Source organism: Odontesthes bonariensis, chromosome 12 (assembly GCF_027942865.1).
Source record: "Odontesthes bonariensis isolate fOdoBon6 chromosome 12, fOdoBon6.hap1, whole genome shotgun sequence".
Lineage (NCBI taxonomy): Eukaryota > Metazoa > Chordata > Actinopteri > Atheriniformes > Atherinopsidae > Odontesthes > Odontesthes bonariensis.
Genome location: NC_134517.1, coordinates 22,877,242 through 22,902,415, shown reverse-complemented (window position 1 = coordinate 22,902,415; position 25,174 = coordinate 22,877,242). Strand labels below are relative to the sequence as shown.

The window sequence follows — 25,174 nt, the reverse complement described above, 5'->3', positions numbered from 1 at the left end:
AGTTGTACTTGTGACTCATTGCCTCGCTGGTAAACAAATAATGCTCCCACCAGGACGCGTTGGAAGTTTTTCTACTTTTCCAGATTGACTGAATATCATTTCTTATTGTTTTACAAAAGTTGAGCAGTTCCATACATGATATGGGTTACTATTGTTGCTGATGTTTTTAGATGCCAAGGCCACCTACCTCAGCACAACAGACCTGTTGAGCTCCAAGTGTAAGTGGCAGCCATGTTAAGAGTTGGTTGTATTCTCCAGATGCTAAGAAGCCTAAACGCTGACTTCATTGTTGGCTTTTTTTAATGAGAAAACACTTGACGATCCTTCATGGGAAAAAAAAAAAAAAGAAAAGCAGATAATTCTCTCCCATAATTTCTACATGCAGTGTGTAGAAGTATGCGTGAGTGGCTTGTGACAATATAGATTTCACAATTTAGCCCCTTTCTTTGGTTTTGGTAATGAAGTAATATCTTTACAATATATCTTATTGATATGACCTATAGGCTATAACAAAGCCTCCTTGAAAGGGTACAATATGAGTAATTTGGGCAAAGTATCTTGTGCACTCCATAGAATCCTTTTTCTTTTCCCATTTCTTTTTAACAGCTGTAATTTATTGTCTTATTGTGTTTGGACTGCCTTTGCAGCTCAACTGTCTTTTTACTTCTAACGAGTTCTCCCTGTTATCGGTCCTTGACCTCACAATGTTTTACATCGATGTCAAAGAAAAGTATTTTTGGAAAAGATTTGGCAAGTAATTACTTTTGAACTATTTGACAGCACCCATGTGGTCTTAGACGCGTTAAGAAGGCAAGAAGTCCAATAAGTTTGACTTCTGACAAGGCACACCTGTTAATTAAAAAGCACTTCAGGTGATTAACGCATGAAGATGGTTGAGAGAATGCCAAGAGTGTAAAAGGCTGTCGTGTTTTTTCGTTTGCCAAGATTCCGTATGTGTTGTTTCACAGTTTGGATGTCTTTTAATGTTGCTCTTCAGTGTAAGAAAATTTCCAAACTAAAGAAGAACCTTTGCATGAGGAGGTGTGACCATATATGATGAATTTCACAATACAGTGGATCTTTGTGGTTGAGTTTGGTGAAGGGCTATCCCAGAAACATCATTCACATGTGTAGAAGTTACTTGTGTTGTCTCTAAGTTCAGACTGAGTTTATGAAGAACAGTTGAGACGGGATGAGAATGTTAAAGTCTCGCAGCATAAGAGCTGTGTGACATTTCGTGCACAGATTTATCGAGGGTTTGCTTGTGGGGGTGCTGAAGGAAGCCTCTCTTGATTGTACAAAAACCATGTGCTGCTTCTGTCATCATAGACTAAAACTAGTGTGCTGTGGGTTTTTCCTCTTGTTTTTCAATTTGGCATTGGTATGATTAAAAGTTAGCATGTGGACTTAATTTCTTCTTCTTCTTTTGAATCGGACTTCTACCTTCATCATTCTTCTTGCTCTGAATTGTAGAGGAGAAAGGAGGCGTGCTTTTGACTAAGAGCGGAGTCTTCCCACATGGCACGGTCTTTGAGGAGGGATTGAGTTACATGTGCCTGTGTATGAATGCAGCATGTATTTTTATTTTTGCCTATGTGCCAGAAAAAACTTTAATTTGTTTTTATGTGTGTGTGTGTATGTGTGTGTGTGTGTGTGTGTGTGTGTGTGTTTACTTGGATGAGTGCGTTTTCAACAGGCGGCCAATAGTCGGGTGGACACAATTGTTTCAGCTGTGGTCTCGGAGCCCTGTCTCTGTCAATCATGACTGAACCATAGTTCCCATCCTCTCCTACGATCCTACGTCCTTCCCAGTTTAGTGTCTACAGTCAGTGCTGGGCCCAAACATTTAAAAGCTGACCCTCATGCGCTGATGATCCTGTCTGTGCTAAAACAACGCCGGATGTCAGACTTAAACTATCTCATTGTAAATATACAGTCATTTTCTCACAATTTAACTTCATCAGCAGTTTGTTACTTATTTGCAAATCCATACTGGAAGCCAAGATGATACCAATAACACATTATTCATGTAGTCTTATATAGTGTGACAGCAGGTGTGTTTCCTTTGTCTGTTTCGACAAAGACTTTATATGCATTTGTGGCATGGGAACAACTTTTTGAGTCGTCGTTCCTTTGGTCATTGCTTATTGTTATCAGTGTATAGAACTTGTGACGGTACACTTTGTTAGCCACCAACCATTTAGCAGAACATTAACTTTGGGGAAGTAGAGTTGAATGGGATGTGATATTTGTTTGGCTGTTGCTGCTTGACGGCCCTAATAATTTCTTGCAGTCAACGGCTAAATAGCAAAACTTTCTGTTACCGTTTTGAGTACTTAATCATAAAGTTTGATCAATCTGTGACGTCCACGTATAGATCCTGAAAGCTCAGCCGCTCTGGTAGACGGGGATGAATTTCTGCATGAGGAAGCTTCAGTTCTGTTACTCTAATAGCTAATAAAATGGCATCTGTGTCGGCTGTTGCAGCATTTTTAACAGCTAGTGTAAAGTGTCGCGCTGAGACGGAAAACAAATATGATTACCACCGCCATCCCATCTCGAGCCCCAAACCTCATTTTATTTGCACATACTGTCTCTTTGGTAACCTTAACTTAATTTGCTGGTGTCCAGTCGGACCCGCCATCTGTGCGTGCAGCAAAGGACATTTACGGTTTTTACATTGGAATGTGGCAATAAGATGGCTCGGGTTGCATCGGCGGGGGTGGGACACATCACCTTGTTTGTCTGAGCTCAAATGGAGAAGCAGGATGCATGTTCTCATTGAGGGTTCATTAAACAGGCTCCACTGTAGGGGTAATGAAACTCCAGCTGCTAATGAGCACCGGCTGGATTGGCAGGGAGAGAGCTAAGACAGCTCTGTGGAGCCAGCCTGTTCACGGTGTCTCCCCCTCCTCCTCCTTATTCACCTTTCTTCTGCTCCTTCTTCTTCCGTCTTCATTCTTTTATCACCGAACCACACAGCTGCTATTTCACACCTGCTCATAAACTTCCTCAGGCAGCAGATAACAATGTTGTTTTGTTTTTCCCTCCATTTGCAGTACTGTTACTGGAATAACAAAGTGGTTCCAGCTACATCCCTGCTTTTTCCATATCTCCGGGCCACTGCAAGATTGAGAGGACGAATCAGATACTTTATCTCGAACAGGGAGCTATTTCTCTTTGGCCTGCCATTTTTCTTAATAACTGCCATGTATTTAGATAAATGCAATCATTTTACATTGTGTGCACTGACAAAGTTGAGGTTGGCCTTGTGCCCTAGTTTTATTGTCTGCAGTGAAATCATTAATCATGTAATTTCCATTATGAAGTCCTAAGTGATTCATGAAGTGTCAAGTACCATATGTATGTTCCTCTGCTCTCACATATGAAGTTATTTTGTTTCGGTAACGTCAGGTCACTTAGTACCTATTAATAAAGTCGGTTAATCATGATGGGATGTGTTAATGAGCGCTTTGAGAGCTTTTCTTCTCGTCATTTTTTTATTCTGTCCAATCAGTTTCGGATGGTTTTATTTCCAGTGTAAAATTAAAGGAGCTTTGTCACCGTTGTCAAACCCAGTCTGTGCAGTCTGTTCTTATTAGAGTTGGGAAGAGTTGGCTTTTTCCAGGCTTTGCATTTGCTACTCTAAGCTTAAGCAGTCGGTCTCTGCTCATAGTTTCATTATGTTTGTGTACACATTGGCGTAAACAGCTCCCATCTGCAAGGTAGTTGGCCACAAACATTTCAATTCTAGATTTCCATCAAACAGAACTTAACCAGGGTTGACGAAATGATGATAATGAAAGTGTTGGCAGAAGCTGTCACAAATAACATTTCTGGTGTTATTGAATTTTGCTGATGATTTATTTGATTGTGAATGCCTGAATATTTGGTGTTATCTTCTGTGGGAGGATTCCATTAGTTTGAACCCTGGGTTCCCACATGACTCATTACCACCCACTGGACTTTTTGTTTGTTTCTTTTCTTCTGGTCACCATAGATTTGACAGTATCTTGGAAATATCAGATCACTGCAGAAATATGCACGAGTCCATTCATTATATTTGAGGATGCATTTCTCTCTTTTATCAAAGTCATGGTTTCTGCATTTGAAAACAGGATTCCTTCTTCTCCCCCCCTGTTGTCGAACTGCTTTCCCTCAAATATCCAACCTCACTCTCGAAACTCTTGTGTCTGCACTCAGATGCACTGTTTTGTGTACGAATGTCCTGTGCTCCAGTTTGAGTCGTCGTTCTTTTGACTTTTTCTGTGCGCTCATGGGAGCGGCATTTTAAAGGAAGGCAGGATAGTGCTTGAGAGGGGAAAATAGTAGTGCTGCTGTCAAGTGAAAAACCTCTTGTGCTTGATAAAACACAGTAATATATGAATGTAGAGTCCTGAGGATATAATTGTACATTGTTATCCAACCAGAGGGCTTACTGGCCTGTTTGATAAATGCTTTTTCTGTAATGTCCCCTCATCCCACCTCCAGCCTTTGAGGTGGTCGGTTTAGACCAGTAAAGAGTTCTGGTAGAGAGAGCGAGACGCAAATCACAACAACAACTGGTTTAAGATTCGACCCAAACGGCTGTGCTCAAATATGCTTAAATTGACATTAGCATGAAACAACAGCAGAGCTAATCTGTGAACACAGTAGAGTAGATAGACGGCAGCTCTGGCTTGTAGTCAGCCCACTGGCAGTTTATCTCCTGAGACGGGTGGAACACGTAGCTGCGGAAGCTCATCTGCACTGCCTACAGTGTTGCATTTTAAATATAAAACCGTAGCAGCTGCTTTTCACATTCTTCTTGTTTTCTACTGATGAACTCACACTGGCCTCCGTCCATGGAAAACATTGATAGTTTTTTTTCGTTTTGTTATTGTTGTTATTTGACATGGACTGAAGTTATTAGTCAATTGTGTAATTTAAAGTTAACCAACTCAGATCAACTTAAAGTGCCTCTCGTCTTGAAATTCTATTTTAAGGAGAGCACAACTCAGAAATGTAGACTATTCCTAAGAATTTACCCCCGCTGGAGCTCAGTTTCTTCAGGTGTGTCGTGTCACTTGTTTAAAAGCACAACCCATCCTATAACATTTCTCTAGCTGACATTTCTCTGCTCTATTTATTGGAAGATGTGTCCAGTACTGCAGCGCTTGAGCGGCCTTAAAGCCAGACTGCCCTTGAGCGCGACACACATTTCATAGCAACATGTAGTTCAGCTCGCACTGAACGCTTTGTACACCCATCGCAGCCATAATAAGCCCAAACACTGACGATGTTTAATTAGAAAATTCTTGTGGAAATAAAGTCAAGCTAATCTAACAGGTGAACAGGCTTATGCTATCCATCACTCACAGTATGTTATATTCGTAGCAGTGATTAAACTGATATGATCTATTTTATGCTGAAGGAAACTAATGTCCAATAAGGCTTTAGATTGTATCAACTTATGAGGCAATGAGCTTATGAATTTAAGATGGCTTATTTGATACATTTACACGTTTGTTAAATCTGGAGGGAAAGCAAAGCAGAAGACTGTCCCTGCTCTCAAGTACCATGGCTAAGATGCACTGGATCAACACACTTATAGCAGGACACGGATAAATAGGGCTGCCTGGCAGATGAATTGCTGAGGTGTTTCTTTTTTACAAAGCTTCATGGTGCGAAAGGACAGAATGATGTAAATAGATTCTGTTATTAGCCCATTAAAGTTTACCTTCATTTTTTATCATGTTTTAAATGCATTTGGCCATCATTTCTGTTTACAGTAAAATAGTAAGAAGTGATGATCGCCCAATATAAACCTTCATAAAACAAACCCAGGCTGATCCATTCAGCTGAAATACACCACCCGCCCCGTTGTTTCTTTTCTATTAACAGAATGAGCTGTGAATCACACAGAGGCTGCACATTCCACATCTATTCAGAAGTAGCCGACAAGCTGAAGTTGTATCATTAATACTTGCAGTCCAACGAGCTAAGCTTGTACACTCATCCCTCCATGCACTGGCTGTGAATGCAGGAACACAGGTGGTTATGTTTCCTTGAAAAGCGAAGCTATGGTGTCTAGCTGTGGCAGTGCATTGAATTTGTGTTCTTAGTACAGTGTATTGATCTTTTGTAGAGCCACCGCTGGCTGCAGATGTTATTGATGTGGCCCATGATCCCAAGGTATGTCTTGTAAGTACTATTTATGGTGTTCTGCCTGCCTTTCTGCCCGTTGTGGTGCATCCATGTCAGGCCTTTTGCACGTCTGTTCGACTACTAGTTGGACCTTAAAGACAGAAGGGTTTAAGTGCTTTAGAAGAACTTGAGATGAGGGACATTTTAACCTCGTGCTCCCCACTAAAAATCAACAACATTCAATACAACAAATTCATATTTTTTCCCCCATTTTAGCTATGCTGGTTATTGATGCTGCAGTAAAAAGGACACAGTTAATAGATCTACCTTTTGTGAGCACCCACTAGAATTTCATGGCAAAGGTAGAGCCACACTAAGAGTGTTGCATACAATAGATGGAGTTTATTTCTTTGCAGTATCTCAGCCTTTATGAGCCATTCCTGTCAGAGAGAGAAATAAGTGCCTGTAATGGCACAGGAGGGTCTGAAAGGTCTTTTTTTTGTTTTTTTTCTTTCACTTTGACAAATGAACCACAAATCAAAGAGCCAAGCAAGAGTAGTGGGAGGTGGACGATGACCTGTGCGAAACTATACCTCTCCTGCGTATTTATTACGAAGTGAGCCTCTTGTTAACTAGAACACACCAGTTCTTGCAGCCTCTTGGTGTTTATCATTATATATGATGGCAATTAACCATAAGTGATAATTGGTGGACTTGGTTCTGAAACGTAGTGGCACCATCTCCAAAAATGATGGCAAAATGCCCTGAAAACTTTGGCTGTCTGGTGGCTGAGGTCGGTCTCACAGGGAGAGAATACGTGCAGCAACAGGAACATACAGCTCTGAAGTACTTCTGTACCAACTCACTGGATTAGTTCCTACGCTGTATCACCAGAACACACACAAACGCTTTGAATGTCAAGCTATTCTCCTCTTGATCTCCACAAGGTAAACTTTTCAACTATGTGTTCATTTTCATTGAAGATGAAGTGGGTTTTCATGCCAAGGTTTGTAGAAATACTTTCAGAGTTAATACAAAGGCATGAAAATCAGAAGAGGAATTGTGGCATCAAAGTCTGCTTTTTTGAGAGGGTTCTAGTTGTTCAATTGTAACAATAAAAGCCAGCCTTATGGTACACTCATTGCAAAAGAAACTTCACTATCTGCTGATGTGGTAGTAATATGTATAATGTTTAAGACGTAGCTTTTAAAGCCCAATTTCCATTCTTTAAGTGTCTGCTAAAAGCTCATAAAACGTATATAATGTGCAGTTGTATACTTCATATTAATGGACCACCACCAGCTCTCAGCATTGATTACTCCTGAGAGGTGAATTACCAGCAGAAATTGTGCCAGTTGCACTTATTTGTGAATTATTTTCAAATGTTACTTTCCTTAAATTTGATCAAAATTGTTTGGTGAAGACTCATTATTAGCTTGATTATAAAATCCCCGTCGCCCACGTTCAGAACCGTCTTGATGGGCTCCTCTCGAGAGTTTAAACAAGCAGTGAGAGATTCTCTCTAAAGGATTGATTTTCAGTGCTCTCCATTGCAGTGTATTTGCAAAGGCGAAATGGTGACGCAAGTACTGCTGGTATTAATTGAACACGTCTGCCACTGAATGGAGAAAAGCTTCTGTTGGTTTATCATAAAGCCTCCAGACTTATAGAATTATTGCACTGTTGCCTCTCAGGCCCCTCCAGAATATTTCAGCTTCTCAAAATCAAAGGGGTAAGAGGTGTAGTGCAGCTTTCCTCGAGGTGATGCCAGTATGAAAAAAAGAAACATCAGAAACCATGCAATCCAGTAGGCATTTGTGTCGGAGAGTAATATGAATATTTTCTGCACAGCTTCAGGTTGCAGATATGTACTTGCCTGTGTCCTCGGTGGAAGATTGTAAGCTTAAGACTCATGTAGTAATAGCTAACTCAGTATTATACAAAAGCCTTTGATGCATTTCTTGCTTATTTCTTTTCTACCACAATAGTTATGAAGAAATATCAGTAATGGGATTTCAGCACCAGCTGCTTTCATTTTTATGATGGCCAAATTTTGAGGGAACTTCAGCAACCCCTAGTGTTTTTGAACTAATTGGGTATGCTTTGTATGTCTTGATAAAAGTTGAGTTACTTTCCAGTGGAAAAAAATAGTGCTGCAATTACTGATTCATCTGCTGTTTCTTTTTTTCTTCTTTTTTGCTTTCACTAACTCGGTAGATTGATTTAATGTCAAAACTGAATGCAAAGTGAATCCAGGATGACATTGAATGCCATTTTTTATTTTTTATTTTTTGGCTCACCCAAACACTCAAAACCAAATGTCGTATATGAAGCTCAAACTGAAATTTACGATGGTGTTGTTTGGTTTTCATTACTTTCAGATGAATCTTGAAAATAAGCTCCTATCATAGAGGATGATAACACAACTCTGAATTGTGGGTGTAAAGTGAGGTCACTGTACTGTAACGGCAGAGTCAAACGAATGGGGGAAAGGTAATTTTCTTTCCCCCCTTTTAGCTGTATTTCTTTGATATATCTCCTCGCTGCCTTCCTCGATACCCTGCATCACAAGATTGTGCAAAGCTCGGTCATCAAAGCGAAAGATGGCTACTTTGAAGAATTTAGGATGAAAAAAAAAATGTTTGCTGTTATCTTTTCTGTTCGTCACATGGCTCCACATGTGTATTTTCATAGGTTGCATTGTTTCACAAAGTAGAAAATGGTTAAAAATGATGGCTGGTACTGCATATATTTGTTAAATAAAGCTCAACAGTGTTTTAATTCTTATTTATTATGTTGGAAGTGTTCATAAGGAATCCTGTTGGCGCATCGTAGTTTTGTAAAGACATTTGTCATAGTGGCAGGCCATAAAACGTTGGATTGTAAGTGTCCCAAGTTGCTTGCATTTGAAGCCATTTGGACAAAGATGATTGTTTTTTATGATGTGTGTCCCCATCGGCCAAGTAAACTCAATGCCTTTCAAAATATGAACCTCCACAGCGAAAGAGCAGTACTTGCAAAGGTGTAAATATGCTTTCATTTTAGCGTGGAAAGTAACTGTGGAGAAAGTACCATAGGTTGATGGGGAATGTTCAAAGATCAACGAAACGTTGTTTGGGAACACAAAGCGTTCTTCAGCTGCTCTGTAATGTTCCCTCATGTTTTGTCAAATCAATGGGTCGATGTTCTTGTGACTGCTTGGTTCCAGTACCTCGAGGGCTGGCTTTTTCTTCAGGTGCTGTTAAAATCAGTTCGAACAGGTTTTATATTCAGTGTCAGACCTTGGAAAAAATAAATATATATATAAATAAATCCATCCTTTCAATCCTTCTCAGAGGCTGTGATTGCTGTTAGTTTGTTTTCCACCATTAAACTCGCATAAACTGGAAAAAACTCAGAGAAATGGGGGAATAAAAGAAGCAGCTTACATCACTGTTGTTACGACTAAGAGCTGCAGGTAACCGCAGAGAAACATTTTTGGATTTTGTAATTTAGGCATTTTTCTGTAAGAATAACAATTACTACAATAGATTTTCTTCCAAGGACAGCACATTGTTATTATGATTATTACATTGTTCAGTGCGAAAGACATATGTGTCTGGTAGCTTGATTTTTGATTCCTTTGGGGCTGGGAGGCACACTGCACCATTGAACTTGTTTGTATTTAATCAGATTTACTGTCAACATTATTAATAACTGTGGAAGACAGAGAGTAAAGGAGAAAATGAAAGAGAGGAGGAGAAGGTGCTGACAGAGAGCTGTATAATAAGCTTTTGTATCTTGCTCTCTCAGTGCCTCTTGCCCCATCATCAAACTGTCTGCCAGCTCTGAGATAATGCTTTGACTTCATTGAATTTCGACGTCCACATTTGCATACTACACATTTGGATCATGATAAGACACCTTTTTTTTTTTTTTTTAATGCATTTTATTGTTTTTTGGTTTGATATATAAAAGTGGGTGCGTAGAAACCAGAAAATAGATTGCAGGTTGTCTCTCAAAAGCAATGCTCGTGAAAGACTGTGTCCACTCGTTGATATTCAGAGGCTCTATGAATGAGAGCTGTAAACAACCAGAAAGCCCTGGAAATTGGCACTCAAGGCATGTTGCAAGCATTGACACTCGCACACACAAAGTCTCTGCTTTCTCAACAATGCCAGACATTCACATGAACTCGGACTCTTTCAGAAAACCATCATCCCCACACACACACACACACACACACACACACACACTCTCTCTCTCTCAAAAGCCACAGCCCCCTCCACACTCTCTCCCTCTCTCGTCTTCTCCTCGCCCTCTACGGGTCTGCAGCACATCAGCAGCTGCTGGAGAGTGCAGCACAGCATTTCAAAGGAGAGCTGAGGAGGACAGGGCAGGCAGCGTGGCCCTGTGTGGGCCATCCAGTGGAGAGAGGGAGTCTTCTCTGTCACGCTGAGCATATTTCTCCCTCTTCCCCCCTCCTCTTGTCTTCAGAGCTGCAAGCAGAGCAACAGCCAAGCTCCTCCTCCCCTGCCACTCAGGAACTGATGACAAGACTGGGCTTCTTACTGGGAGAAGGGATCCCGGGTACGGCACGCATACCTATGGACGACAAGAATGAAAAGAAGGTATTTAATTTTCTCCCTCCCCTCCAGCTCCCTCCCTAAGCCAGCACAAGCTGCTGCCACTGCTGCAGCACACAGATAGACAGATGAGAGCTAATGAGAGGAGAGGCTGGTTGTCACAGTGTAACAGTTGAATGGATCGTTTAGTTGCTGCTTGATTGAATTATTCTCTTTACATTATGAACAGCATTTCAAGATGTGCTTTTGGAACCTATTCATTTGGCTCAACAAGCAACGGTAACTGTCAGATTGTCTAGTTTGAACTGTTAAATATGTTCTGAGCAAAGTATCTGCATACTTGAAATTGGTTGCATATGCTTTTATTTCTGTGCTAGCTCCTCAGCGTTGTGTATTGGTCTCCCAGTAACTTGAGTGCCGTTTCAGGGGCTCTTGAGAATGTAACGGGAGCATCTGAGCCTGTGTCCAGAAATAGAGTTATGTTAGGTCTGAGCTTCAGTTTGTTTGGCTCTGCTAATTAAGCTGGGACTGTATGAAGAGCAGAGCCCGGCATGCTTCCCTCATTCATCTTGTGGCTTGGACACGTTCGACGCTGAACCGGCGATTTTTCAGAACGTGAGAGAGGCTTATAAAGTGTTTCATAAATCAGTCATTAGTGGAGATGTCAAAAGAGGTGACGGGCTGCGAGGGAGCCTAATGGTTTTGACTTTGTGTTTGTTTTTGTGTGTATGTAGGTTTGTGTTTGCACGGCATGTTATTGTCATCTGCCAGCAGTTCTGTTTTTCTTCATATTGCTGTTTTACAACATGGCTTTAACTCAGCATGCTTAGTATGCTGCTTTGGAGCTCATTCTTAGATGTCAGCAGGGTGTTTGACTTGTACCGTGTTGGCTAGCATACGAATGGGATGGACGTAGAAAGAGAGGATGCTATACAGTTACATTATGACTCCACAAGTTGTTCTTCGTGTTGACAGCCATTTAGCAAACATCCTCCTCGGCTGTATGTCGTCTGACAGCGGAAAGACCTTCAAACAGTAACGATCAGTATATGTCAAATTAGGAGTTTGCCTTTAAATTTGACTTTTATTGAAGCCACAAATAGAGAGATGTATATATTTTCAAAACATGGTACTCACATTTTAAGCAGCAGAATGATTTTACTTTCAAAGGGAGGGCTTATTAGTGCGGATTGGATTTCAGTGCTTAACAATTCCTTTTGTTTGTTTTAAGGGGATATGCAGCCTTGTTTTGGCCTTGTAATGAGTGGAGCAGGAGAAGCCATCTGTGGTTGAAAGTCCCTTATCTGAACTTATCTGATCTAAAAGTGGATGCATGTCAGTAAACTACATCTGATGTGACCAAGGACCATCATGGCGCTGTATGATGGACGCTCTTGTTTGGTGGAGATTCATCTGGAGAGTTTGTGTCGGGTCTGTAGGATGTGTTGAATTCACTGAACTTGATGTGGAAAAGACAGGATAAAGAAGTTGCTGAGTGATAATCAGGCACCGTTTCTGTAGTGTGAGGTGGTTCGGTTCTTCCCACAATCGGGCAATGATGACCTTGAGCTACAGCGTATTGTGCAGAAGGAAAATGACAAAACGGGACAAACAAGCTTTAATTTGGATTTAAACGGCTGTCAGTTTTCTCAAAACAAAAGCTTCAACTGTTGAACGGTTGTCAGACAGGCTTGGTGATATTAGAAAGGTATCTATTGTGTAACAGCAAAGTGGGGTCTTCTACCCTTGTGAAATTGGCTTCAGGCTTATTTTGGTTCCTCCAGGCATATGGGTATGAGTGTGTAATTTTTAAGCCTTGTGCCATTTACAGTGCTTCTTCCCTTCGGCTTGTGTGTCATGCTCGCATGTGAAACGCATGCTGATTTGTGAAGCAATTTTCCTGCATTGCTTTCACATGATTCAGGTCAAATGCAAAGGGAAATAAGATCGTATCTTTAGGTGTTTTTTTTTTTTTTTTTTTTTTTTTTTTTTGTCCTTTCACACCATTTCCTAAATTCTCCTTCCAAATAAGGTTATGAAATAGTTTTCTTGTTTTGTTTTATTTTTATTTTTTATAATTCCCCATTGTAGAAAGAAATGTGAACTCGTTGCCAGCTGATAGTTTGTGTGAGCTTCACATTTCCTTGTCAGCTTTGATTAGTAGAGCTGCAAACCTTTTCGGTGCACCTTAACCGTCTCCTCCTTCTCCGTTCTCCTCAGTGCTCTCTGACCAGCCAGGGTATCAGCCCCTGCTCGACACTAACGAGCAGCACGGCGTCTCCCAGTACTGACAGTCCATGCTCCACCCTGAACAGCACGACAAGCCGCCCCCCACTCAGCCGCTCCAGCCCCTGTGGAACCATCACCAGCCCCAGCTCCACACTTGAGAGCAAGGACAGCGGGATCATAGGTGAGAAGCGACTCCCTCGTCATCCCTTGGGGACATATTCTGAAATTTCAAGATAAACTTCAGAGAATGCTAGATCTTTGTAACCTTGCTTAAAGGAGCTTGGACTCAAATGGGAAAGTAATTGTTGAGGTGGAAATGGTGGCAGTACTGCATCTGTATTACATTATATCATCTTTAGCTGTACAAGACGATATTGAACGAACTCATTTTTTCCTTTGGGAAACCAGGCTGTGTTTGATAAGAACACCACTGAGTATTTCTTTTGCCAATTCTTTCCCTGCACAATGCAACCTTGATGACAGATTTCTCTGCACAAAATGAGTCCCCCCCCCCCCCCCCCCCACACTTTTTATTTATTTTATTTTTTTTTTCAATTTCACTCACAAGGTCCAGCTTTCCCACGAAGGTCTTCTATTCTTAAATTTACAATCTTGGAAGCGTCGGTTCACGTGAACCTATTGATTTCGAGCAAAGAAGCACACCTCTGCGGTGTCAGTCATTTACAGCTCTGTCAAATCTGTTGGGACTGAACAGGATTTGTGTCCCATGATATTCCTCCTGGATGTCAGTCAGTGGGTTTCTAAAGAGTTGTTCCGGTAAGGGAGAGAGTTGAACTGACAGCTTGACGTGGTGCTGTATCTCTCGTAATAAGCCTGTAAGACATCTTCGGATTTACACAAGCTGACAGGAAGATGGCATCGTCTATTGATGCATTAATTCATCTGCCGTTCCTACTCTCAAAGCCTCCAGTGGGTTTACAAATGTTCGGATTTCATTCTGAAAGTGGGGTTTGAATATTTGGAGTGAGGATTGAACAGCAAATTTTAACTGTGTGATCCTGCTGTTATCCACAGTTGAGCTTTCTTTTCTTTCTTTCTTTTCCTTTCTTTTTTTCTGATTATTTTGGGGGAAAGTCAGCAGGAGGGTGATGGTTTAATTCCCACCATTATCTTTGTGTAAACTAAGTAAGGGAATGTTAATTTATATTGCACATTTTATACACAAATGCAAGTCGGAGTGCCTCACGGAATGCATTTAGCTTACAAGGGTATCACATTTTATGCTTTTTTGGCAACTGGCTGACACGATATCTCTACAGTGAAAGTAATATGTGCCAAGGCCAGATGTAACACAACAATTTGGATTTCCATTACTCTAGAGTTGATAGAACCGATTACCATAAGTCAGTCTCTCTGTACCCCCCCCCCCCCCCCCCCAAAGCAATATCACGGCGAGCTTGTGCATAATTTATGGCAAATGTGATATTGTATCTTTCAGCTTTAGGCACTGATGATAATCAGAATTAATTGTGCGATGGGATGTTGGTCTCTGTGTGTGGTTCTCAACCTGTGGACCTCCAGGTCTCAGGAAATGTCCTGAAACAGGTTAACTGGAAATACAATTTTGGCATTTGAAACCCATTTCTGAGCAGTAATCCTCACCTCTGTCTCGCGGCTCTACTCTGGCCTTTTGTGTGGATCACAGGCAGAATGGGGGGGAGATGAGATGCTCACACACACTCACACAGTGAAATGAATAAAACAGAACTGAGGTTGTATTTTACTTCCACGTCCTCTGTAGTTAAGTTACTTTAGTAATAGAGTAGTGATGATGATTGAACGAGCAATTTGTTAAGCACCTATTAAACACGCAGAACAAAAAAACTTCATGAATCTGTCTTACTTTTTTTATGTAAACTGTACTAAGGTGTCACTGGAAAGTTTGTGAACACTTGAGAATTTTCTCTATTTCTGCACAAATATGATCGAACACATCATCAGATCTGATGTGATTCCTTATGCTGCACCAGCTGCAGATTACTCCCGCACACCAGCTTGGTTATATTTTAAGTCTATTCCAGCATACAGAGCAGCGTCATTTGTAAAAGTGAACTTAATCAGGTGGTTTTGATAACTTGCCAAGTATTAAATGTTCTTTTCATGATCCGTTTATATACTTACTGACCACCTCTTGCTCAGCAGTGGAGATGAGCAACTCCAGCAGTTTTTCAGTCCTGAAAACGTTCTACAGATGTAGAGATGCGGTGGCATGCGAGAGCGCAAATGTCCACAACATTCGCTCCAGACTTCTCGTGCAGTTTTTTTCCACCTACTCTCTAGTCTAGTAAAATCTCAGCAGCAGCAGCAAAATGTGCCAGAATATTTACTGTGTGAGCCTGTGTATGTAAGTCCTCCCTGCTGACCCGTTTTGCTGCTTTCCACTCACTCCCTGATTTTGTGGACATGTAGAAGGATCATGCTCGAGAAAATCTCCAATGTTCACGTGTGGAAACGTTTTTTTTGTATGGGCAGAAAAGGATGGAGGACAGAATCTTGGATGATGCCTTTGCATTTCCTATTAGAAAGTCTAATTAGAGAGGCATGCTGTTCTATTAAACCAAGCCTCCTGATTTAGGCATTATCCAAGACTTTGTGCTATTTTGTGGGTGGGTAGAGAGGGTTGAGAAAAATGAAGAGCCACCGGTCTACAACATTTCATCCTCCAGCGTTGTGAGAATGGTGCAGGCACAAAGCTGTTGTGCACAAGTCAGATTCCTGCCTGTGATTAATGTTTCTCACTCTTTGAAGTTTCACCCTGACTCTGGTATGAAAAGAACATTAATTTGACTTTGTACTGGATTAAACACTCTCTTCTCCTTCTTTTAAACATTTACACAGCAGCTGCATGAGGCACCTAAAGGAGAGGCTGTAACAAGCCTTAAATTATGACTCCTCACAGCCCTTCATGCGATTAAAAAGATGAGTGTCCCTAGGTCTAATAAAAGACGATGTATTATTTGTCAGGACCTACATTTAAACAAAATAAGCTCTCACTTTAACATCCTCTAGACTTTTATTTTTTTTTATGCATGCCCAGAGGAGGGTTAGAGATGACTGTTTGTATGAGTGACTAGTTTGCCAAGATAAACGGCAGAGGAGTAGAAAGCTTCAGGATCTGAGTTTATTAATGATGATGCAATTTGCTGCAGCATTATGAATACCAGATTAGCAGTGTGTGTGATGCAAACACTGCCAGCTGGCCAGTCAGTTTTAGTCTTTAGACTGTGCTGATGTTTCTGTATCCAGCTGCCTGTCATTGTGTTGCCTCAACCCACCGCTCAGCCTGTAGAATTGAATTAGATGGTTGTCGTGGCCCTGGGAAAGATTAAAGGATTTGCTCTCATATAAACAAAACACCTGCCTGAACTCGAAAAGGACTTTGATTCTCAGATACAGTTCTTCATTCTGTTGTCTTTTACGTGCTTTGGTTTAAATTGGGTCTCTTTATGCGTCGTTTAATTGTTGTTTACGCTGTATGAAGTATGATGCTGAATCATTCAAACGATAATCCCCGAATAGAAGAGAAGACATGAGAAGAATGTTGACTCATTCTGGAAACTAATTCTGCAAATCTATGCTATGATTGCCTCCCAGTTTTCATCAGTGCAAGCAGTCACTGTAAGTAAGAAGAAAAAAAGCTGTTTCCAAACAGTGTAGATAAGGGCTTTGAAGAAAAGCAGTGAGTTATTCAAGGTTCCATTAATGTTCAGTATCACACTAGAGATTAAGACAGATGAATGTTGACATCACACAAAGAATATATCTCTGATACATCTCGTATTACCCCTCCTCAATGCTCGAAGTCAGTTCTCTTTCTTTCCATCTCATTTTAGCCACCATCACTAGTTCCTCAGAGAATGATGACCGCAGTGGCTCCAGCCTTGAGTGGAGCAAAGATGGCAGCCTAAGAGGCAGCGGGCGCCATGGCCTGGCGCAGAGCGTGCGGGCTGAAGCATGCTCTCCTGTGGTGGAAGAGGACTCCAGCAGTGCCACAGCATCGCCAGCTGACACCCCATCCAGGACAGAGCAGCAGCAGCAGCAGCAGCAGCAGCAGCTGGCTAACACATCAGCGGGAGCACCACAGCCGCCAAGTCACTCACCCGAGGGACCCAGTCCATACCCACCACAGACATCCTCCTCCCTTATGATGCCGAGACCAAACTCTGTCGCCGGTAAGAGTCCTCTTAATAAGTATAGAAGAATAAAATCTTGTACACCTTTTGTCTGCAGCTGTAGCTGTCTCTGCATTGGGTTGCCAGTCAGCTCAGGATTTGTACTCCATTATAAAACGTGTGCTCGAGGGTGACCAGTGACATGTCACTTTAAACCAAGCAAGTGACACACAGACGCACTCGTAAAAGCACGAGTAGATACAGAAGAAATCAGTACAGGTTGTGCTTTTCACGGCGGGGTATCAAGGCAGAAGTCTGGGCTTAGGCAGCTGCTGTGTATTAGGCCTCCGCACTGCCTTCCATGTCGGACCCAAACACAAGCCACTGCCTGGCTGATCTGTTCTGCATTCTTGCCCTTGAACCTCCCTGTTGTGCTTCAGCTCAGCATATCCACACAGCTGTCACAGTTGTTAGTATTCCTCGCTGCCCCTCTTCTACTCTTATATCTCCCTGCCCCACACTTTTCCTGGGTCTCTCTCGCGCCGCTCTGCCCTGTTTTTGCTGTTGCTGCTTTTGACCTTGACCTCGGCCTTGTTGTTGAACTGGTATTTGTGAGCTATTACTTTCTGCTCCGTTGTGTGCCCCGGACTCACAGAGTCTGGCACAGTGTGTAATAGACCCAACAAATTACCATTTTTGTCGTGAATTGCTTTATATAGAAGCGCAGGCTGGTGATTTTACTGCATATTGAGGCTAACTGAACATGCTTAATGTTAGAATTGATAGACATTTAGGATGGCAATAGTATAAACTTCAAAGGAACGACTTAAGCGATAGACCGTACCCGGACAAGTTTGTAAAAGGTAACACGTTCTTTTTAAGGAGGACATGGATTGAATAGAATGTAAGTTACGCTCACAGGAACAAACAAACTAATAGATGAACCGTTAATTCTGTAGTGCAGAAAAACTACGGGTCACATAGCCTTGTATAAGCAGACAGTTCTGCTTATGAGGTGAAATTACAGCAGCAGGGGTAGACTGGGTAAAAATGCAGAACATAACAGGGTTAAGATCAGATACATTTTGACGCGCCTTGTCAACTGGTCTGTGTATGTATTTTTTTTCCTCTTTGATATTGCTGCATCCATCTTATTCACTCATGCTGAGCGTCATAAACCTTACCAGAACAGACACACGCGGGCTCATAAAGCTGGTAGACCAGAGAAATGTGTGGCTGTGTATGAGTGCTTGTTTTTCATGCGGGCCCTGGGTTTATGGGCTGATGTCATAGTTATGCAGCGTTGCCCTCGGGGAACTTTCACAATTCACACCGTAGATTTTACACTGTGTGACAAAACCCTGGGCGAGGACATCAAGGACATGGTGAGACAACTTCATTTATGGCCCAAACAAATCTGCGTAAGGTGTTATGGTGGGGCAGGGACAGTGCTTCTTCTTGGATAATGCTCAAGGAAATGATATTCAACAGAGGGATAATGATAAATGAAGCAGATATCAATATAAAGTCCAAAAAAGTGCTTTCATTTTTAGTGCATTCCCTCGCTGTGCCATAACCTCTGTGTCTTTCGTTCTTGGTATGTTTTTATTAGATTTTAATTACGGACCTGGAGCTCGAGCATGAAAATTTGAATTTAAGTTTGCATGGAAAACTTGAGTCAGAATTCTAGAAAAATCCCTCTCAGCTTTTGCAGTTCGTTAACCATAGCATGTGGCTGCTGCTTGAAAATGATTAAGGAATAAATGACTAAAAAAATGTCCTGCTATAAGGGGTATAATGGATGAGTCCATAGTATGTGCATCCTGTTTGGATTCAGTGTCACACCAAGCAGCCACCACTGTCGAATTCACATGGTGTCAAGTTATGTAACTCAGGTAAATCAAGCTTAAACCCTAAACGCAACACAGGAGCAGGATTATGTGATAGCCATGTTGGTGAAATGGAGAGGCTGCTACATTGTTGTAGCTATCTGCAACTCTGCTACAGGTGGGTAATCCAAGCTTAGTGGTGACACACACAGTTTAACTGAGTGTTGGTTGAGAGCTCATTTTCTGCAAGTTCAGGCAAGATATGTGCAAATATAGCTTGAGAAATGGCAGTTGACAGATGGCCTCTATTATGTGCAGATGGAATAATACGCCAAGTAGCCAGGTGCGAAGACCTGGTGACATTTTATTTGGGTACCTCCAACTGTTGGGGGCCGATTCAGTAGTTGGCACATTTGCTCTACACTAGGAGAAAGCAAAGAAAAGACCAAAACCAGACTTTTAAAGTGCACGTAACCATGAAATGCATATATACTGGGACATTCCTGTGTATTTGTACCAGGGCAAGGACGGCGGTCTGATTGAACCATGCTGAGTGATGCAAAGTTTATACTGGAGTTTTAAGTTCAACAGGAACAACATGTAAAGGTGGAACTCGCTATTTTCCAGTTTTATTTCTATCCCAACAAGTGAAACTCATTTTAGCTGAAAGGGAGCCAGGGCCTGGCCTGGAAATCTATTACGTTCCCACGACAACAGCGGCTCTTTTTTTTTTTTTAATTAGTCTCCTTTAATTGTATGAATGTATATGCTCAAATGTCAAATTGCAAGTTAAGCTGATGTAGTCCAAGCAATGCTCCCACAGGTCTGCCTGTCACCCAGGTAACACATTTGCACCAGGAATACACTTAACTAATCCCACTCTACTTTTGTAATGTGCTTATTGACTGAGCATTGGAATATCAAGGTAACTACAACAGACCTTTAAGGGAATTGTATGAAACTACAAATAGCTGCTGCACACTCTTTATATATAGTGTCTTATGAACACTTATAAAGTGTATTTAATCCAGCTGTCAAATGCCAATCATCGAGCGTGTTGCAGAGCCTCTAGAATGCTAGCTATGCCAGTCAAAGTGATGTCTAAATGTGACAGGGAAGCGTCATTTGCAACGTTTGAAAATGCAAAGATGAAGTACGCGGCTGGGATGTCCCTGGGCCTCTGTGGGAACAAAAGTTTATGGTGTCTACGCAGGCTGTGCTAAGTTGCACAAATGTCCGCACATACCACCTGTTAGAGAATACAGGGCTGAATGGAGATGCCCTTTAGGGAGCACTTTATGATTCTGTTATTATTTGTGATTCTAAAGAGCCCTCTTGTTTCGTACTCCCAATAGAAAATAATTCCCTTCAGGCCTTTGTAAGGCAGTATTAAAAAATGTGCCAAAGCAGCTCGCTTAGCGGGCACCAAATCACTGTTTATCCATTTAATATGAGAATAAATCGTTTAAAAGCTCAAAGCCTATACCATATGGAAAGGATCTAAGATGTGTAGAGAGCCTAAAAGATATGGAAATGGCTTTTTCTGTGCCTTTGCCACAGCCTCTATAGATACATTTAACCTAATTTGAAAGTGTAATTTTTGTCCTTTTAGTCCTTTTTTCACAGCCGGCTACTAAAATCCTGCTGAGACTGCTTTCAACTAGCAAACGGCGACTTCTGAAAGAGGGGAAATTGGTCCTTAACAATGATTTTAGTTTTTGCTCATTAGATCCGTCATTGATATCTCATTTGAAATGAAGTATTATTTCTGTTATGGTGCAGTGTTACATATCACATCTCGGTATCATTGACGGTGTAATTGGTGTCAAACAAATGGCCAATAATGGACGCCAGACTATGTTGACTACATCTTCCATTACGATACGCATTCAAACACTAAAAGACAGTATTTTGGTATTATTTAAAATGTGGGCTGTTGCACATGTCGTCCCAATTTGAGTTTTATATCGGATTAATTGGTGATTGGCTGGGTCTTACACTCTTGTCACCCTCCCTCTTCATTGATAAGAATTCTATTTTTGAGTCGTTCTTGTTAAGCCTTTTTTTAAATTTTTTATTTTTATATATAAAGGCTTGCAGAGTTGAAGGGCCATATTTAGTTTTGGCCACTGGAATTCCACAGTTTAGAAATCCTAGCCTGAGCTGCTTGTGGTCGGGCTGCTCAGACGAAGAGATTGAGTTGGGGTCACTGTGGCTGAGGAATGGTGCTACAGTGCGCCAGTGGCTTGTAGCTGTTAGCGGTTAGCTGCTCAGCTCTGCTTTGTATTCTGGGGCATAGTGAGGTACAGCACACACACTCAGCTCCTGCTCTGAGCTTGCTTCATGAAAAATAATGGCACGAAGATTATTCATTGGACCGTATCCTCCCCAAAGTCTGAGAAGTATTAACGGGCCATTTTTTCTTTTAGTTATTATCTATGAAAAACCTTGAACATTAGCAAGGGGTAACGTCAACATAAAGACAGATCTGTGGCGTTCATTGGCACAATCGGCCTCGTTTAAAGACATGATGTGAGTGTTTGTGACGTCTTCAGTGAGCCTCAGAATTCACATCCACCGTCGGCTTTATGTAGACGCCTATTGGTTTAGTTCAGAAACTGGAGGAAAACAAAAAGAAAACAGATAAGCCACTCATTTCCTCCGGCACTCTCAAAAGGTCAAGTCTTCTGAAATATCCTTTTTTTTTTTTCATAGAGTTTCACGCTCTTATGTCACAGCAGGAGGAAAAGGAAAAAGTGTTTCAGAGATCAATCTTTCTGAGTCTGCACCCCCTCTCACAGCGGCACCCCATTGACCAGTCAAGACGTGTTAAATGCCCAGTCTCAAAGAAAAAGTGCCACCACATGGCCATTTGGCTGAGTTGACTGACAGCGCCTAACTACTCTCGCTCTCTTTAAAAGCTGATAGGAAGCTGTTGTAACTATAGGAACGTGTTATCATTCCAGGTTCCTTTTCCTTCCATCAGAGTTTCTGCGGAGAACGATGACTTAGCTTTGATATCAAGTTAAATCTATTTTAAAGCTTCTATTTAGTAAACGTGCATATAACTGTGTACACTGAAATCGGGCATTATTTCAAATGAGTATTTGGCTCGCGGTCATGTTGATATGTCTTTAGGGATCACATTGTCGGTGTGTTTTGGTTTTTCCACCATTTTTGTTTTGACTAAAGTTACATCTATTGGTTGTGCTGTCATAGCTTGTACAGGCATTCGTATTTTATGTTGGAAAACCACATGCATGGTTTATAGACTGATCTGGACATGTCTGGTTTCCTGTTTGTTTAGAAGACAGCGAGCCTGCTGGTTTCCCTTTTACTGTGTTAAGTCTCTCAGGCAGCTTTTCTATATATACATTTATATAGATCTATATGTACACACACTAACAGAGAACATGCACAGGAGTAAACGCAGACTACGTGAAAAAAACCCAAATGAAACCATCCGACAAAGGAACAACTGAAAACCAGGAGTCTGTACACAACAGAGGGAACTAATTACAAAGTAAGCGACAGGTGAGGAAATCGGCAAAGGAAACCAGGTGTGACAGTGAAGGGAAGCAAAACTTAGCAGGTTAAACACTGGGGAAACTCTACGATATAAAACAGGAAGTAACTAGACGCGAGCGAACCAGAACACCAAACCCACGATCATGACAGAATTTAGAGGGAGGGAAAGAACACGAGGATTTGATTGCTCTATGAAGGAATCCTGTGGGAACTCTTGGCTTTAAAGGCATTGCTGACTATAAGCGATCTGACTTTATAAAAACGGTGCAGTAGTTAACACCCTAGATGCACTAAAAGAGTCTGAACTGGCATGTTTGTATAAACCAATTAAACCAAATGGAGAATTGCCCTCACGTGTTTTGAATGGAATCAAGGCTCGGTGTGACAGGTTTCATGTATGAAGAAATCTCAGGTGATCTAAAAAAGGGAAAAGGTGAATATCTTATTTGGCTCCAGTGGCAATTTGTTGCGTAGTGCATCTCTTCTTTCCTGTTTCTCTCTTTCCCACACCTAGCTGCTTACAGGGGTACAGCTTTTTCTCCAACTTCTTCTGCGGTGCTGCTGTGTCTGACTGAGCACTCAGTCAGACACACTCGGTCTGCACCCTGCATGCTTATTCTTATGCCTGTCCAGGTGTTTTCATGCTGGGAGAAGGTGAGGGTTTTTTTTTGCGAAGTTCCTCAGTCCTTCCTGGCTGTGCTGCTGGATGTAAGTCGTTGTAGCTTCAGGTTCAAAATTGTTTAGGTTTTATGGCTGCATTGCTTTTCATTGACGGACTAATTACGGTGTATCTGTTTGCTGCTGTTGCTGTTTCACTTAATTTGCTCAAAATTTGATTACGTCCAATTATAATTACACAGGAAAGCACAGTCTTTTGCAATAAATGCAACCCCGGGGCCTTCTTTTATGCCCTTCGTAGCTCCAGCAGACGAGTTTTAATTAGTGGGACATTCCAGAGACTAAGTTAGCGACCGAGTGAGGAAAAGTGGGACCAAAGAGAGCAGTTGAGTGTTTGTGACAGTCTCCCTCAGCTGAGGCCGATAAAGAAGAAAACAGAAACTTTGATTCTGCTCTTCAAGAAAGGCCAGGAGAGCGTGCACCACGATGATGTTGAAAGATTAGCTGCTATTTGAGGAGAGACCTGATTGCGAAAATGCACATCTTTAATATATCAGCAGACCGCGCCTCGTGCTTCAACCCACAAGCAGAATTGCAGCGTAATCACCGACTCATCACGTACCTCATGTTCAGAGTTTGGTTGATCTGAAGACGTCTCCTGCTGTGAGACTTCTGCTACAAAATGAGACTCAGTTCTGATTAAATCTGGATAGATGGATATTTAACATCCAACTTGTGAAGTGGATTTATTTTGTTTTTAAGATGGTGAAAAATAAACTGCATGATAAAAAAACGACGTACTAATGAAGTCTGTTCTGCATTACAGTGCCAGGATTAGTTCTCATCTCTTTTGCAAAATAATTTCCCTCTTTAGGAGTAATTAAGTTTAATTTGATTATTATTCAGTGAAATTCCGGAAGACCAGCAGATTGACATGGATGAGTCATGTCTAAACATTTTCTTATGTAAAAAGCCTCCTATGGCTAAAGATAAAGGTAATCTCCCCTCACTCTTCAGCCTCACAGGGGTGTTTGTGGGGACAGACCTCTTACTGTTATATTGTGTCTTGCTGTCAGATGAAATCAAAGAAAAACTGAGCACATCTGTCTTGATACTGCTATTCTTTCTGCCTCAGTCTACTGGTACTCGCACCGCCTCCAGCAAAATCCAAATGTCAGAGCGCACTGGCTTGCCATTCCTTCACTCATCTTCTCTCAGAGCTGGCACATGTGGCACAACATTTTAATCTGGTGTCTGTGTTTGTCTCACTTGTTACAGCTTTTATTGCAGATGCACTCAAGAGGCACCAGGCTGCCTGCTTCACTTCCTTTTTTGTGTGTGTGTCTTTGTCTACAGCAACCAGTTCCACAAAGCTGGAAGACCTGAGCTTTCTTGATGAACAACGCAACACCCCCCTGCGGACATCCATCCGCCTGCCGTGGCATAATACAGGAGGACGGCCACCTCAGGATTCTAAAGGTGACTGCTATGATTCACCGTGCTGTAAATAAACTGGAGGCAACCGGTTTACTGTGGGGAAAACGCACGTGCTGCCGGACTCACCAGCCAATTCGCTCTATTTGAGTGACAGTTGCAGTGATTTATCTGTTATGGTGTTGCAGTGTCTTTCATAAACTTGGAGTTACAGTCTTCAGATGGTTAAGTGAGGATCGTTGGTTTGGATCTGGTCAAGTACACCAGAAAGAAATACTCAAACTAATAGCTTAGCACGCTCAAATTAGAGACCAAAGTTGGTGCTTTTAAAGGTAAAGTGCTTGCTTTTTTTAAAAGTCTATAAAAGACCTAGGCTGTGTTCAAAACCGCATACTTCTCCTACTACTCCTACTACTCCTACTAACTTTTTGAGTTGGTATGCGAGTTTGAGTAGGCGAGAAGTTCCCGGATGAATACTAGATTCGCCGAAATGTTGGGTATGCATCATGAGGTTACTACTCATACTGAAACTACACAAGATGCAACGTAACATGATGTCGCCGATCGTCATTTCCTGTCAAAACGGCAGTTTCACGCTAGCTACAACGAGGGTAGGTCACTTCCTGTTTTCAAAACAAAAGCACCAATTGTATCGTAATGGCTTTCCCTATGATAAAAGGCAACGGGTATTTTATTTTGTGAAAATAACCGG

The 25,174-nt window shown here is 41.6% G+C and overlaps 1 protein-coding gene across 5 annotated transcripts in view; it reads left to right on the top strand.

The window, feature by feature from the left end:
- tanc1b (tetratricopeptide repeat, ankyrin repeat and coiled-coil containing 1b) overlaps positions 1-25,174 on the top strand; it is a 90,394-nt gene that overhangs the window by 40,185 nt on the left and 25,035 nt on the right. For all 5 annotated transcript variants that reach the window (XR_012772556.1, XM_075479744.1, XM_075479747.1 and 2 more), the window contains exons 5-8: positions 10,603-10,736; positions 12,912-13,101; positions 16,775-17,113; positions 24,385-24,507. Coding sequence is in view for 4 of the 5 variants with exons in the window: in XM_075479744.1 (XP_075335859.1) it covers positions 10,603-10,736; positions 12,912-13,101; positions 16,775-17,113; positions 24,385-24,507 (786 nt within the window). In the remaining variant the exon portion in view is untranslated. The remainder of the gene's footprint in view (positions 1-10,602; positions 10,737-12,911; positions 13,102-16,774; positions 17,114-24,384; positions 24,508-25,174) is intronic.